Below are 17,179 nucleotides of genomic sequence, written 5' to 3'. Positions count from 1 at the left end.
CTTTGCATCGTTACCTTTTCTAACATACATTTCTCATTAAAGACTAAAACAATCAAAACTCTTTTTTCAATTATGAGGAAAAACAGTAAAGATAGCGGTAGCATTGAGCAAATAAAAGCCATGTTGTGTTAGCAAGAGCATGCGCGAAAACTGTGATCGGCCACCTTTTATTAACTGAGATGAAAGAGCTACCATGCAAGAATTTTTTTTTTATCTTTTCACTTTGGTTTTTCCTTCCTTTCCTTTTTACAGCTGTTTTTAACGCTGCTATTTTCTTTGTTCGCACAAAACCCTCTGCCTTAGGAAACGTTTCGTCCGTTATGTTGAACATAAGCTGTCGTTACTTATAAATTCTTTTTATGTGATTGGCCAAATAATAAGCCCTTTCCCGCGCTATGTAATTTGAAGCCCATGAGTAGGGGCCTCCCTATACAGTATATCCTTCAGGAGACTTTTGTGTTTATCTTTCTATTTTTAGAAAGGAGACTCACATTTACATCAGTTTCATTTTATATCAATTTAGATAAGAGAAGGGGAGGGGGGAGAGGGATATAGAGAAAGATACCATGGTCCCCTGGCATGGGGTGGTGGGGGCTGTAGAAGATACCATGGGCCCCTGGCATGGGGCGGTGGGGACTATGGAAGACACCATTGGCCTCCTGCATGGGGGTGATGGGGCCATATGGATATAGAAGATACCATGGACCCCAGGCATGGGGTGGTGGGGATATAAAAGATACCATGGGCCTCTGACATGGGGTGGTGGAGCTATAGAAGATACAATGAGCCTCTGGCATGGGGTGGTGGGGCTATAGAAGATACCATGGATCTGTACCATGGGGTAGTGGGGCTATAGTAGATAGATACCATGGGGTGGTTAGGCGGTAGCAGGATGAAGGGAGGGGGGGTTGTAGTGGAGACAGTGGGTATCAAGTCTAGGGTAGCTGGCTATAGAAAGTGGCAGTCACCTCAATCACTTCTGGTGGGTCCCTAGTATGTTTTTATTTTTACTATTTCCCTTGTCATAGCTGAAGTCCATCATACCCGGCCTGCCTCGTTCTTCAAACAATAGTGCTAAAAGAACATATAATGGTGGCCAGGTACTCTGTGGCTACTCCCTGTCACCTGTATACATACCTGCACTGGTGTCTCATGCCCAAACAATGTCACATGTTCAGTATCTGAAGCCTTTTATACCAAGCCATAAAAGATGATGATGATGATGATGATGACTATTATTATTATAACCAATCAGAATACAGAAAAGACAGTGTCATAATAACTGAATATTCAGCTATATTGTACCAAACCTTGCCACTGCACATCACATTGTTTGTGCAAGGATATATGTAAAAAAAATGTGTTCTTTCTCACTTTTTGCTTGTCACTCAGTTGTATTTTGTTTGCATGTACATGTAAAGTATGTGAGCCTTGACAAAACAAATTCAATTGTCTTGTGGGGTATTCCTTGTGGTATGCAGAGTAATTATGTAAAAAAAATGTGTTCTGCTTATATTTGGTATCCCGAGCAAATCTCTACAAAAATAAGTACTTGAACACATTTTCCATTTTGAGCAAAACTACACATTTGGACACAATCGCTATTCTGAGCAAATCCCTGCAAAAGTTGTTTGAACAGTTTGCAATTCCGAGCAAACAGGTACAAAAATTAATATTTGCTCGCTTTTACTCACCTCGTAAAAAGGTGCAATGATGACAGTTTGATCAATTTTACAACTTCAGGGAAAGTACTTGCAAAATTTTAGTTACTACCCCTCCAAATATAAAAAAAAAACATGTTATCCCTACTTTTACCTACAACAGCAAATTTAAGACAAATGTGGCATTTACGAGCGTTGCCTTGGGAAGAAAAACTGTGGAAAATGTGATGTTTAAGTTTGCTTCTCAACAAATTTAAGCAAACGTGCACAAACGTAGCATTTGTCATGCATTTGCTGCACATTTGCTATATCTGAAAATCCGTTTTTTCCTCCAGAGCTATACACGTCCTACAAGTTTGCTTTTCATTCTTCTTTTCAAATTGTGTAAAAACTCCATGCTAAATGCCGCGACAAAAAAGAAATAGAGCCTGCTGATAATTGTCTTTTCCTCCCTCGATTTCTTCCACTGCATATGAATGAAGAGAAAAACTGAATCCAGCCATCACAGCTGACTTTAAACTTGTATAACCCGTCACATGCAAGCATGTCTTTTCAGCGTAAGATAGAGAGAGAATGTGTGTGTGTGTTTTCTCCGTGAAGAAGAAAGCAAAGAAACGGTAGCCCTGTCGACGGGAAAAAAGTGTTCTGTTTCTTGAAATCACCTCTAACTTAAAGGAAGCCGCGTTTCTCTTTTCATTTAGTTAAGCCAGACAACCTGACTTTTTTAAAGAATCATCCTTCCTTGCTCCTTAAAAGTGAACTTATATGTGGCAACCGTTGAGAAATCGACCCGATACAATGGTTTTGATCTTAAACTTGTTACTCAGAAAAGTCGATTAAACTTACCGGAAGCCCAGTGAATGTTTGATTCGGGCAGTAACATGCAGCATAAAGCCGAGCCTCAGACTGTTGTCAGGAAGCCTTTAACATTTTCATCCAGAATCGACCTAGTGCTAATTTTCCTGACAAGCTCTCTGAAATTACGCGATACTAAGCCATACGTTGTAAAATAACGACACATTTTTAAAATGTTTGACGTGATGTTTGACGTTAAATTTGACACAACGTGCGCGAGCAATTGCGCGAGCCAACGTGTGCAGCGCCTCGCTTTCAAAAAAGACTTGTACCCAGTTTACTGTCCAGTCGGACCAAAAGTGAATACAGAGACGAACGATTCCTGTCAACCAGCCTTTCCTAGTTTCATTGTGGACAAATCTCATTAAACCTTTCTATCACGGTTAAGCAGTCATTTTGACGGGTGGGTTTTAAAGGAATGGATAGTCAATGTCAACAAATTTTAGGTATTCGTTACAAAGGATTATACTATCTTTAGCTTGAAATATCTCTGCAGCGTTTTCAGTTTTCCATAAATTTGATTGTTTCTTTCCCGCAGACTGAAAATTACCGGGAAAAGATTACAAACAAATATACGAAAAATGAAAACGTTGCCAGGTAACTTCAAGCGAGAATTGATGCTTAAATCTTTTTAGCACAGTCTTTTGCTATGAGCCTTCAAGGTAGGATTTGCCGAGAATTATTTGACATTGGATCCCATTCCTTTGCGGTTTTTCTACCTTTAAATCTTGATATGGTAAATTCAAAAAGATATTCCAAAGAAGAAAATTTCCGAAAAACAGGAATGCTTAGTTCACTTTCCGAAAACAACCTGTATTACTTCGTGTGAGGTAAGCTGAGCTGCCGTCATTCCATGTTTCGCGGTCCCTGCGGAATCAAGAGGTGTGGTCTACCTTGCTATCAATCACATAGAAGTCTCGCAGAGAGGCGAGGGTGCGTTATTTCTAGACGGTATGAAGTGGATAAGACTAACAGTGGTTTTATTTGAACTAATTTTTGTTGTTTCTAAAACAGTTAGTACAGAGAAAGTAGGGCTTAAGCTTGATGGGGATGATTTTGTGTCGTACAAGTTAAGCGGATATCGCTGGAAGATAATTCGCGCAAAGGACAAGGTTAAGATCAAGTTTGATTTTAAAACTATTCATCCGGACGGCATGTTGCTCTATATTGGGAGAAAGGACGTACTGGCAGACTTTTTGATCGTTGATCTGATTCATGGAAAATTGAGGTAAGAAAATTGAGGTTTTGTGAGACCCATTGTATTTGTTGTGGCTTCTGCGCGATCTGCCTACTTGTAGCTTTAATTTGTCATCAGCATGCGCCTCTAAGATTTTCCGGATCACGGTGAAAATAGTCTAAGAATGCATTGAAAAGTTAAAACTAATAATTTGCCGGGTAGATCTCTCTCGAGAACTACACTCACAAAGTTGAAGGAACCATTTGCCTCTTCATGATATTGATACAAATGTATCTGGCAAGGTCAACGAAGATGTAAACACCTTGTGTAATTTCTAATCTTACTTTTGGCTTTCTACGATACCCTTGGATATCGTAGCAACACACAAATATTTCGTGCGTGGATAGTATTTTAGTTCTAACCTCCTTGTTTAAAAAGCAAAATATCCAATTGGCTGGGCTCAATCTGTAGCTGTCAAAGGCAAACAAGCTTCCCTTGGATTTTCCCTTCTTTTTGCGACAGGGTAAATTACTGCTTTATTTTATGGCAATCATAACTTCGTTATTAACTCTAACAGTTCCTTTGTAGTTTTTACTTTCCCGTACGTACTAGCAGTAAAATTTATTGTTTGAGAGTATTTTGGTTACAGTCCATATTCCATATAATTGTAATAACAACAAGATCGTCGTAGGAGGCGATATAACCCCTATATGTTAAAAATTTACAGCTTTGGTATTTTGTCCAGCTGTAGTCCCTAATTATAAAGAGCAACTTTTCAAAGCGCAACCAATTTGCGGGTTACCAAGAAAGCTCTTTTTTGCTTCACTTGATTGGACTTAAACACACACGGCATAAATGAACCACATATCAATTTGATATTTGCGACTCAACTAAACGAAATCCTACGACGGCGACTTTGTCAGGAACCCGGAATGGGACAAAACATCCCCTATGGCGTTATATCTCCGCCAAAATTCAACATCGGAATTTGAGTTCCAAATCTTGATTTCGAACGCAACATTTATTTAATTAAACTACTGAGTTTGACAGAAATTTATTATTCAAAGTTTCATATTCATTCTCAATAATAATTAACAATTATTCCATGAGCGCGCGTTGGATATGAGATGGTAAATAGCCAACGAGGCGCGTAGCGCCGAGTTGGCTATAACCTCTCTCATATCCAACAAGCGCGAATGGAATAATTGTTTTATTAAATTCCTTAAACTCCAAAGTTTAGAAGTACGAAATACGAGCGAAAAAAGCGAGAAAATCCTAGCGAAATCGAAAAAAGTTGATTAAGATGCGATGTTGTGTAATACCTCGTGGTCAGACAGACGCAGGCTCATCGCAAAAACATTTCTTACCTTTTCGCGTATCTCTAAGCTTAGAAAGTGATCCAAACTTTCCACAAAAACGTTTTTCTTTTGCTTTATACCGAAAGAAATTTCGGTCAAACTAAGGTATATGCGCTGATAACCGAGATTGAGTGAAGCAATCAGAGCACGAGAATTGCATTATCCGAGGTTGAGAATTTAATAATAGTAATATTAATTATTCATTTTTATATTTGTCATCGAAGTTTCGAATTGACATCCAAGTGGAAAATACACAGCAACAATTTATACAAACCATTAGCACTACGTTTCCGATATACGTAATTTGTTAGTGATTTTTGGCATACATGTGAAGATTTTCGTGCACTCCCCAAATAGGCGGGCACATGGCACTTTTGTCATGCCATGGGCACCCAACGGAGGTGTTCCGCAGGTGTGTATCTGCTGGCTGCGAAAAAGAAGTATTGGGAAGTCGCTGGGGAAAATATTTTTATCGTGCTGGCAAATTGTTTTCAATCTGCTGGCGTTCCCGCCTCTCCTGGGAGAAATTTTTATTTGAGGGCCATTTGTAGTTAATAAACCCTCCGATTCTGCCCTCCCCTACCCCGACCCCCATCCTCTTGAAGGGTAAATCCGAGGCCTGTTGCCACGCCCATTTGGGTGTACGATGCATTCCCCTGTCATGCTAATCATGATTGTGATGTATACTGCATAACTGGCGGGATTATTTGAACACGCGCGCGAGTAACGTTGTGCTTTGGCCGAGAGTGGCATGGTGACAAGTAGTTTAAATGTCGCAAACTATTTTTAGGAAGGGGTGTTGTATTTGCAACCTTTTCTAGCTTGTCTATTAAAGTTTACCCTCTCAATACAGTTCTTTATTTTATAACAACAATAAAAGCAAGATGACACACGCCGCCTAACACCAACCCGGTGTGGCCAACACATCACGCATGCACCGATCTCTTAATGTGATCCACCTTCCCACACCCTTGCCGTGGGAGAACAGTTTTGCTGTTCCCAACCCAGCTTACCACATGTATGGCATGTGAAGCTGCCACTTAAAGGGATGCTAAACACACCCGCCTGGTATGTTAGCTACGCCATTCTGATGAGACCCAAAAGGCCGAAACAGCTGTCATGGCTGCTTATTGAACGGGTGAAATGGTTGTGCGCAAGCGTGATGTGTTGGCCACACCGGGTTGGTGTTAGCGTGTGTCATCTTGCTTTTATTGTTGCTTTATTTTATGGCTTTTTTTCCCGAATTTTTACAACAGGGTCTTTGTAAATCTTGGTGACAATAACCTCAAACGAAAAGGTGACCTATTGGTTGAAAGCAGTTTCGCGGATAATAAATGGCACAAGATCCATTTGAATCTAAAGGGGCGACACCTACGTGTCAAAGTGCGAGGTAAAAGGTCCTACGTCATACTGAAAAGAAGACACAGCCGACTGGATGCCACCGGGTACACTTACATTGGCGGGATGCCTAAGGTAACCCATGAGCTTCTACGGGGATATAAGCCATCGCAAAACTTTAAGGGATGTATTAGAGATGTCCTCGTGTATGTTTTCGACGATGTTCCGTCCATTTTAGAGGATCGCTACGGTGGGGTCGTGGCGACAGGTTACCAAGAATACGGATCCCCAAAACGCGGTTGTCAAGAAGCTGACATCGCTTTACTAACCTTTGCACGTCCTGGAGCCCACCTCAGGTTTCATTCCAGGGGTAACATACAGGTCGACGTGAAGATGTATTTCCGCACCTATGTTCCCAAGGGTACTTTGGTGTGGAAAGGTGCGTTTTGGGGACGTGGCCCTTTCATGTGTGTCGATTTGGTGGGAGGAAATTTGGTTTTGAAGTTTAGGATAGTTAAGCACGGCCAGGTAATTAAGTTGGAAAAAGGAAAGCGTTGGAATGATGGAAATTGGCATTATCTAGCTGTCGTTGTTAACGAATCTGTGGCGATACTGAAAGTGGATAGTCAGCCCAAGCTGGCTCACTTTAATCCCGAGCTAAAGAAAGCTGGAGCAACACGCACTCCACTAGTAATTGGTCGCGCTGGGCCAGATTTAAGAGATTTTGTGGGTTGTATACGCGATTTACGTGTCGATGACAAGATAGTTGGTTTGCGCCCATCAAGGAGCAATTATTTGAAAGTGATGAGTGGTTGCGATCTTCGCAGTAACTGTTTTCCAAATCCTTGTCATAATCATGGCGAGTGTATTCAGGTGAATACGGGTGGAGTCAATTGTAATTGTGAAAGGACCTTTCATGGTGGAGCCTTTTGTGAAAAGCCCACTTATCGGAAGACATGCCAAGAGTACAAGAATCTAGGCCTTGCTCAGGAAGCCCACTGTAAGGTAGACCCCGACGGAGAGGGTCCTGTGGCACCTTTTGTGGTCCGTTGCAACGCGACAGCGCATCAAGACGACGCAGTAACTATTGTCAGTCACAGTGATGCAGTTGCCTCACGAAAGGTTTCCCAGGCCAACTATATCGGGCAAAGAGAATATTATCATCATTACAAGTACCCAGCCACCCGTAAACAAATAAAAGGCTTGGTTTCACAAAGTAAGTGGTGCCGCCAGTTCGTGCGATTCAAGTGTTATGCTTCTAAACTCCTCCCAGCCGGTCATCCGACAGTGCGTTGGATGGGACTTGGGCACGACACAGTGATATCAGACCACTGGCCAGGTGCGCCCGCAGGCAGTAACAAATGCGCTTGCGGAGTGAACGGAACATGCGCAGATCCCAGCTTACCTTGCAACTGTGACATTGGAGACAAGACTTGGAGGGAGGATGAAGGTAATCTGTAATTAGCGGTGCGCATCGTTCAGCAGCATGTCGCTGAAGAGCCTACGTACTTCATGTATCCCTTAATATAGTGGACACAAAGTACTTAATATTAAAAGAGCTTGAGATCAATAAAAAGTAGTTTTGTTACATTCGTTAAAAGATTGTTCTTTTTGCTATATAGCTTTTCGTAGGAACTTTTGGTATTTTCTTTAACAGGAATAGAGTTCAAAACACTATAAAATCTGAACGTCGCAAGAGAGTTTCGATGTTGATTTAGAAGACATACACAGGGTACGTCTTGCACGTATTAAAGCTACGTTGGGTTTGTTCAGCCCCATCGAGCTCTCTATTTCTAAGAAAGTATAACTTGAGTTGTTGTTAGCTAATTTCCTACTGAGTGAGGTTACTAATGGTGGACGTAATAACCTACAACAACCTTAACGTCACGCGACCTAATTCTTAGATTTCGTTGTTGTCTTTAAAGGTTACGTCACGGAGAAGGCCAACCTACCAGTTACCCTGGTGATTTTTCCAAAGTCAACTGCTACCCAATCAGAAATCACTGTCGGACCCCTGGAATGTTTTGGCACATTGACAAATTTTTCTAATATCAAGGAGACACTGAGCTTTTATCGAAAAGTAACTCGCTTTTTCCGCACCTCGTGTTGTGCAGTCAACACAAAGACCCTTCAAAGCTTTGGGAGTCATACACCACGAACAAAAATGACGCCTGCTCTTGGTACAAATCTTCAGGTATTGACGTCGCCTTCACCATATTTACCTTCTACAGATGCAATTCTTCCCTTGGCAACGAAAAGCGCATCCGACACGCGGACAAAAAGGAATCCGGCGCTTGCTGTAAATCTCCAGAAAACGTCGACAACTGCATTTACTTCGTCTTCACTTTCTTTATCTTCAACAAATTCGATTGCTCTTTCAGGGACTAAACCCGCTTCTGACGTTCGCGATAGCGGCGTCAGTGAAGATCCACCGTCCAAAAACACACAGCTTGTGCAGTTTGCAACGAAGGAAGTTGGTGCCTTGGTCGACCTGACGACCCCTCCTCCAAAGGTTGATCTCGTAACTCCGGTCGAAAGCTTTCAAACTCCGACAGCGCGGCCGAAAGAGACGCTTGTTCTCGCTACGACACTCCATGAATCTTCGACCTCAGGAGAGAAAAGTACGAAGTTAATAGTGCTTACAGAAACCACTTCCGATCTCCGCGGTAATACTAACGTTGTTGGTTTAGTTGTTGGGAACAAAACTGACATGTTAGGCCGCGCAAATGATGTTTTCACTTACCCGGGCACCCAACAAGGAAACTCTCAAGAACGAGTGGTTGTCCAAATTCCGTGGCAATTACTGCTGATTTTCGTGATTCTGGCTGTCTTTGCCATAATGTCCATAATTGCATTAGCTTGTTTCATAAAGGAAAGAAGGCGCGGGATTTGCGGTGGACGGCGTCTCTGTAGGAGAAAACAGTCGAACACGAGAAGAGGAAATGAACTGAACGCTGGTTTCCCAGAATTCCATCTGCGGTCTCGATCCGGCGAGGTCCACTTGTCTGATTATCGTCAATCAATTCAAGCTGGCGTCTACAACGTGAGAACGGGAAGTGCGTTTAGTCGCTATGACAAGGTATGGATTAATAATCACTTATTGACTGGCTCCAAGGGAAACCCCTGAGGGTCTCCGGGCAACAAAACTCACTGTTTTCTGTGGGGCTAGTAATTAAGTGTTTGATAGTTAATGCTCTTGCTTTTCTACCATTTTAAACTTAATCATAAAAATAATCACGTCAGCGGAAAAACCCTTGAAACGGGCAAAAAGACATCTTAAAATTATAGCTCGAGCCCTATACTAGAACTATAAACCTACGACCTCAGTACCCCGGTTATAAACGCTCTATCCGTGGAACACAATAACTCCTGGGAAATTTCGGAGTACGCTTATATAACTCGATTCCTCTTAGGCAGTTTCCTACTGGTCTGAACGCTCGACAATGTCATGTGCCTCAAACTACGTGATTGCAAAATGTAATTTGTGATAATCCTGATTAACATGAATTGATATTTTGCCGTCACGTAACAGAGGCCTGGTTGTAAGCGGCAGGCGCTTGGAGTGCCACGTGATCGTGGTTTGTATTTGGCGATCGTTTAGTGAATGAGGCATTCTACGGTCAGCTTCGCCGCGTGCCCAAGTCCTGTTTCGTTTTTTGTCCTATCGAGCTAATGTAGTGGTTAATGCCTCCGTTATATGATAGCGTTCATTAAAATTGTAAGTAGTGTCTTTCAATTAGAATTCCCCAGAACCCATAGGGTCGCACCATTGCCTCGGTCGGGGGTACACGTCTCCCGCTTTTTCCCCCTGCCGGTTTTCAGGGGTTTTCGTGTCCGGCTCTGGATCTCTTTATTTTAGAATTGATGTATGAATACTTTTGTACCTATTCCAATGCTTAATAAACTGCACGGTGGCTTGGCTGGCCAACGCGCCCATATATCACCTGGCTTGAGTGTCCGGTTGAGTGGCAACCAGGGACTCCTTTCGTACGTTGCCAAGCAACCAGATAATCATCTTTAGTATGTAACAGTGGATAGCGTTGAACGCGCGCGCTGATTGGCTACTCAAACGCCGGATATCCTTTGCTATTCACCTCCGAACAATTCGGGCGGAATTTGCATCAGCTAGATAGTGAAGGAAACTCCCAGCCAGCCGACTTTGTGTCATTGTTTCCAAGCCATCAAAGAACTTCGTGAATCTCTAGTAGCCGCTTTCCAAACCGGTCAAACAGTTTTTTTTCTTAACATGCGATAAGTCGAACTAGCGGAAAGTTTCTCGTGAACAAGTTGGTTATAATTCCGTGTCCACCTACACTAAGTGAAAAATCCCCTTAAAATTCATAATGCAATAATGTACTCCGCGTCAGTACTCAACGTCATTTTACGTCTAGTGACTAGTATTAACTTCTAGTTACGTGTAATAACGGCTGGTGATGTGTACTAACGTCTAATGACGAGTAGTAAGGACAAGTAACGCGTAATAACGGCAAGTGATGTGTAGTAACGTCTAGTGACGAGTAGTACCTGCTAGTAAAGTGTAATAACGGGTAGTGATGTGGAGTTACGTCGATCTACGTACAGTAATGGCTAACAACGTTGGATAACACCTTGTGATTGGAAGTACCGTTAAGTTACGATTGATCGTGTAAGACTTTATAAAGTAACTAGTATTGATGCATAGTTTTTGCAAGTGGCGTTGAGTATTGTATTGCATAGGGAATTGTATGTGGATTTTTCATTTAGAGTACTTGGACACGGAATTATAACAAGTTCTTCTCCAGTCTTCCCCCAGTTCCTGTCCTCATCCAGCCAGCACGGATTGAAATGCTAAAAATTTTTAAAGTCTCCTGGTCAGCGAAAGAGTATGAACATTAATAACGTGTCAGCCAGCTGAATTTCCACTGCGGAACAGAGATTTGACGGAACACCTTAGTTGCTGGGTGCCCCTGCAAATCGATCTCCTACCAACCGTGTGGCCAGGAACCCATGACCAGGAGCCTACAACTTTACTGTGTTCGTGCAGAGTTAACTCTGGTTCGTGTCACGGCGTTTTCGCAGACCGATTTATTTTTAGATTGAATTTCCCGCTAATGAGACTCCAACAGGAGCCCGATGACCAATTACAAGAAATTAAGCTGACGTCATAGAGTCACCGAACCGGAACTGGCTTTTGGTTTTTTTCCGGAAAAGATAGTCTAAAAATAGATCGGTCTGTAAAAATGTCGTTACATAGGCCCAGTATGGGAGCTGTAGGCTCCGGGTCATGGGTTCCTGCATTTGTCTAATTAAATCCTTGTACTTCCTCTCTGCAGTATGATAGCAAGCCATGACCAGAGAAGGAAAGGCTGTGTTGTGTCCAAGAAAAAAATCAATATCTTGAATCATCGGCTCACAGGAGGATTTACAATTAAAGGGTTGTATGTTTTGCGTTGCGTTTTGTAATTTTATCGATAAATGCAGGAGAGCGCCGCGCGAAATGTCTTTTCTAAGGTCTTCAACCAAAAAATAACTCTTAATCACAGGAAATTGTCGTTAAAGTCAAGTCAGTCTAAAGTACTTTCAAAGAAAGTGTTTGTATCCAAAACAAACAAGTTTTAAAATCGCCTTTTTCTCAAATTTCGCGGGCGCCGCCATCTTGAATAATTGTGACGTGCTTAGACAAAAGCTCTTTGTGTCAGAACAATGGGACAACCGTAACGCGTCAAGGTGGCTGCGCCCGCGAAAATTGAAAGTGAATATAAGCAATTTTAAAATTCACTTTTCTTGATATTAACACTGTTTTAAAAACAAATTTAGAACAAATTTGTTTGTAAACATAATTTCCTTCGGTTTAAACTTATTCTGTAGTAAGAGTGATTTTTTCAACTTTTACTATTATTCAAGATTGGAATATAGGAGATATTGAACATTTGTGCATTTGTCCGAAGTTAACCGTCATTTTCATGGGCCCAAGTTCCCAAACCATAGTTCTTTTTATTTCCAACATAAATTACTAAAACCAATTAAAATAAATTGACTAAATCAATTTATGCGCTTCGTTCATTGATTGGATAAGATAATATTACGGAACCAGCTGTTCATAGATTTTACTCTGGCGTTGGTTGTTCATTCATCAAAAAGTGAGACCGTCTGTAACTTTATGATTGTAATAATCTAAATTCTTTAGCGACTTTGTTGAAAGCAAGACTTATTTGCATGGATAAAATATAAATTAAATCTTGTCAACTATATCAAATGAAACCATTCCGAGCTTCATTATGGAAGAAAAGAGATTTAAAAACTTGATAGTGTCCATTCTACTCACAAAAATGCATTGTATTGTTTTCCTCCCGGTAACCGGGCTGAAGTATTCATATGGCAAAATTTCCAGCCCGCTTACCGAGATCCCGGTTGGAAAAACCGCGATCTCGGCAACCGAGCCAGCCCGCTCTCTCATATGAACACATCGAATATTTTTACAAAGGATTAAGGGGTGAGGCGAGGTCTCGGAAACCGGGCTCATATGAAGAGGCCCTAAGTGCGATGGTCTTGATTAGCATTTCTCTATGCTTCCCTTGGTGATTGGCTGACTAAAGCAAAGCCCATTGTGACTTGGGTGCGTTTGTTCACTTGGCGTTGTGAGTGGGTTAAAATAACTGACTGCGTCAATTATCATTAGCCCAGGTAGTTAAGTTTGGTTAAGTTAGCAACTGTTGGTGATAACGGGCGCTTTCTATTTCACAAGAATTTGAAAAATGTCGAAAGTTCCATGTGTCCCACACAAACCCGACCCAAGCCTCCTAGCATTCGCGCCACGAGTGCTCAACGATTTGGTCAAGTGGAAAGAGTTTTTCGGAACGTCCGCTAGTCGGTTAGTGCGCGGCCTTGGTGCAAGAGGTCTAGAGTTCGATTACCGGATCTCGCATCCTTCTTTCGACTTCTTTCCTTTCCCTGTAGCTAAGTAGCTTTAAATACCCGTAAAACGGAGCACTGATGGAGAGGGAGGAGTAAAATGAGCGCACCGTCGACCTCAGGTTTGTCAGTTGAATTACTGTTACGAGTTATCGACGTTAAATATGGTTACTTTACTTTTTTTTTTTTTTTACTTTTTAACCACCAATGTAGGTAAGTCCAAATATTTTCATCTTGTCTTCCAACCGTGATTTCCAGAATTTTTGTCGGAATGGAATTCTTTTAAAGTAAAATGTCGACAGCGACCTTCTCTCATGATATCCCAAGACCGCACCCATTCCCGAGTATGGCCATCCCAGACATTCATGAATGAATAAACGAGTTAAATTAATGAGCTATGGAAGAGGATGCGTTATTCCTGCGAAAACAACACCTCCGGTTTAGCGGATTATGCGGCAATTATCTTACGGCTTCATGATATTCGTTATCTATGGAGGTTTATCTATGACAAAATTCAATGATCAGTATTTGAAATAAAATCGTCCAAATCATGAATGCATCAATCCAAAGCCGAATGGCAACAAGCCGATCCGGCAAATGGCCATCACGGAAAGAGCCATAACGCAGAGAAGCACAACGCAAAGAGCCAAAACGCAATTAGGCATCACGCAACTAGCCATAACGCGAATAGGCATCACGCAAAAAGGCATCACGCAAAGACGAATGACGCAAATGGCTATAGCGCAAAAAGGATAACGCAATGAGGCATAACGCAGAGCCATAACGCAGAGGCATAACTTAAACAGGAGGAAAAAGTTCGATAGCGGTTATATGTTCTTTCCCTTGAACAATCAATTGACGTTTTGTTTAGAGCTGAAATTATTTATGGAATACACAGCTAGTCTCCATTCTTCAAAGGGCCTTTGCGTTATGACTATTTTGCGTTATGCCTTTTTGCTCTTTTCCTCTTTATGCCTCTTTGCGTTACGCCTTTTTGCGCTATGGCTGTTTGCGTTATGGCTTTTTGCGTTATTCCTCTATGCTTTATGACTCTATCCGAGATGGCCAATTGCAGAATCGGCATGTTGCCATTCAGCTTTGGATTGATGCATTCATGATTTAGACGATTTTACTTCAAATACTGATCATTGAATTTTGTCATAGACATACCTCCATAGTTATCGACTATATTTTCGATAGTTATGGAAGTTTCCAACTTTCTGTTCTTATAAAAGGGTGATAAATAAAACGCCGTTGATCAGTTATATCACGCAGTATTTACAGAAAGAAGTAATTTAATTCATCCATTTGCCGTTCAATTAATTTCCCACGAGAAAGGAAAGGTATCACTCGCATATTGAGCATTTTGGGGCCTGGACGCGTATAGTTGATCGATCCAAAATTTTGCCAATACCATAACACTGGCATCGCACTGTGGAAGCATTTTTTCTGTAAGAAGTGATCTAAGTTGGAACAGAAACTGATGGATCTTCAATCCGAGGAAAAACGTCTCGGGGAATCGCCAGCTGCCGGGATCAGATCTGGCCCGGACCAAGATTTCAACAAGGAGAAGTTTCGAACAGAAGAAATATCTGCCGAAGAAGAGGAATTTATCCAAACACACTACAGCCCAAGAGGTGTTATATTTTTGTATTATAAGGGAGAAGCATCGTCGGAGGTTGATAAACATTTTAGCCGGAGTTTGGCGGAACTCTGTTGCTTGTCTGAAGAGGACGAGATTCAGGACATTAGCGCGGAAAGTAGCATCCAAGGTGCAGTTGACCGACATCCTTCTAGTTTCATCTTGCGTTGATTTCCAAATGTATACTTTTACTCTCACTGGTTATTTAAAGTCGGTCATGCAGTAAAATTATTTGTGAACAAAAGATCATTTGGTCGGACTAAATGAAGTTGAAATTTACATTTCCAGGTTAACTGTTTAATTATGCACAAATTCATACAAATACAGGCCGGAGAAATGTATTGTAGATTTAATTGGCTAAAATCTTAAAGAAAGAGCTGACATAAGTATTGAAAAAATGCCTCTAAACATATACACTTGGGAAATAGAATAACTCTACAAGAAAGTGGATGACGTGATTTTTTTTTTCTTGACAGAATGTTAAATATTTAATTTTTATATTGGTTTAATTTAGGGAGCAGCCAAAACGAGGGGGCGGGGCCGGGGCCGGGGCCGGGGCCGGAGTCGGAGTGTCTTTTCTTTTTCAATTTTTTTTGTTTCAATTTTTGTCTTTATTCTCCTGTACTGTTATTTTCGAATGTTTGGCATCTTTCCTTCATTTATGGTGGAAATTAGTCAAAAAAAATGAGAAACACCCGGAAGCTCTTAGTTTGTTTTTCGAAATTAAGAGAATTTCCGACTGAAATTGGAGTATTTGTGGGGAATATACGCTAACTCCTAGAGACACTGAAGATTCGCTTAGCTCCACATTTTAAATGTTTACTTCGTAAAAACCTTCTGCGCAATGCAATTAAAACGAAACAAAACATAGTCACTGTTCCACGATGGTCGTCACGCAAAGTTCTCATGTGCTTGTTTTCGCAAAATTGTTGTCAATGTCGTTGTGTTTTTATCGTAAAATTGGATTCGATCCCTTGACATCCGAATAGAATTGGCTAGCAAGTTCGTGTGCGAGTCTGACTTTACTACAAACCGTTTGTAGTAAAGTCAGACGACAACATTGACAACAACACGAACGAACAAGCAAGTGATAACGTTGCGTGATGACCATACTCTTGGAACTGTTATTCTGTTGTTTTTTTACAAATTAAACATTACAGTGCGATTTAAAGTGTGGAGCTCAGCGAGTCTTTAGTGTCTCTGTCAGTTGGCGTATATTCCATAAACTCCAATTAAGGAAATGCTCTTAATATTCGAAAAACAACCGAATAGATGAGTTCACGCTCTTGAGTGCATTATGGGTAATCAGGGCAAGATCACGAGAAATTCAAAGGTTTGTAAGGAAGTTCAAAACGATGAAAAGCTAAGTACTCATGACATGCAATTTTGGGTCTTTCATTTTCCAAAACAGAAGATATCCGCTCAAAGGTGCGGCAGAATTAATTTGGAGAGAATGGCTATTGTAGAAATTATTTTATTAAAAGGAGTTTCTGTCATACATTTCCTGTAATTCCAAAGGCACAAAATTACAGAGAATGTATGGAGACAAAAAAAGCAATATTTAGGAATTCCAAAGAACGAATACCAAGTCTAGTTCATCTCAGTTGTGAACATGAACTTATTTGTTTGGTTTATGAAGGCGAAAGTCTATAAAGTAGAGTCACGTACAGTATATTTTGCTTTGAATTTCCATACAAACCTTTGAATTTCCTGCCATGTTGCCCTGATTACCCATCATGCAATCAAGAGCGTGAACTCGTCTATTCTCGGAGAGACAAAGTTAGATGCTCGCAAAAACCAACTTCGATTTTAAAACAAAAAAGTCCGATTTACAAAAAAAATCTATGATGTCCTTAAGAGCATTCATAGCTTCCGTAGGTTCCTTAATTTTTTTTTTTTTTTTGTACAATAAATGACGGACAGATGCCGGTCATTCGACAATAACCGTACAGGAAAATTGAACGAGAAAAATTAACAAAAATAAAAAAAATTGGAAAAGAGAAGACACCCCGACCCCGGCCCCACGTTTTGGCTACTACCAAATTTGATTCGTTCTACGCATTGTATTACCGCTATAGAGAGAAAATGATGCTGAAAGTCGTCTTTGAATTACAATCAAAGCCTCTTAACTGCTAAGGTGTCAAGGTATGGGCTAGGCTAGCTCAGTTCGGTAAATTGTGCATTCCTCGGACAATTATGTTCGCTGTCAGTAATTGCTCTAACATTGGAATCTAAAATAACCTAAAAAATACATTTT

The 17,179-nt window shown here is 41.0% G+C and overlaps 2 protein-coding genes across 2 annotated transcripts in view; both read left to right on the top strand.

Moving 5' to 3' along the window:
• Positions 1-3,469: 3,469 nt before the first annotated feature.
• On the top strand, positions 3,470-12,624 carry LOC138039902 (contactin-associated protein-like 2). Its single transcript, XM_068885734.1, has 4 exons — positions 3,470-3,744; positions 6,308-7,839; positions 8,315-9,468; positions 11,702-12,624. Exons 1-4 carry the CDS (start codon positions 3,470-3,472, stop codon positions 11,717-11,719), a joined length of 2,979 nt encoding a protein of 992 aa, XP_068741835.1. The 3' UTR covers positions 11,720-12,624.
• Positions 12,625-14,763: 2,139 nt separating this feature from the next.
• Positions 14,764-17,179, top strand: part of LOC138039901 (transcription cofactor vestigial-like protein 2) — a 3,024-nt gene continuing 608 nt past the window's right edge. The window contains exon 1 of the mRNA XM_068885733.1: positions 14,764-15,052. Within this exon, the coding sequence (XP_068741834.1) occupies positions 14,764-15,052 (289 nt within the window). The remainder of the gene's footprint in view (positions 15,053-17,179) is intronic.

The sequence above is a fragment of the Montipora capricornis genome, chromosome 3 (assembly GCF_036669925.1).
Source record: "Montipora capricornis isolate CH-2021 chromosome 3, ASM3666992v2, whole genome shotgun sequence".
In the NCBI taxonomy this organism is placed as follows: Eukaryota; Metazoa; Cnidaria; class Anthozoa; order Scleractinia; family Acroporidae; genus Montipora; species Montipora capricornis.
The sequence above is the reverse complement of the archived record's forward strand: the minus strand, read 5'-3'. Positions and strand labels throughout refer to the sequence as shown.

Bases quoted from the DNA above. Each gene is read 5' to 3' on its own strand.
- LOC138039902 (XM_068885734.1), top strand. From the start codon at position 3,470: ATGAAGTGGATAAGACTAACAGTGGTTTTATTTGAACTAATTTTTGTT. The intron at 3,745-6,307 runs GTAAGAAAATTG...TTTTTACAACAG, and splicing joins CTGATTCATGGAAAATTGAG to GGTCTTTGTAAATCTTGGTG. The intron at 7,840-8,314 runs GTAATCTGTAAT...TTGTCTTTAAAG, and splicing joins GACTTGGAGGGAGGATGAAG to GTTACGTCACGGAGAAGGCC.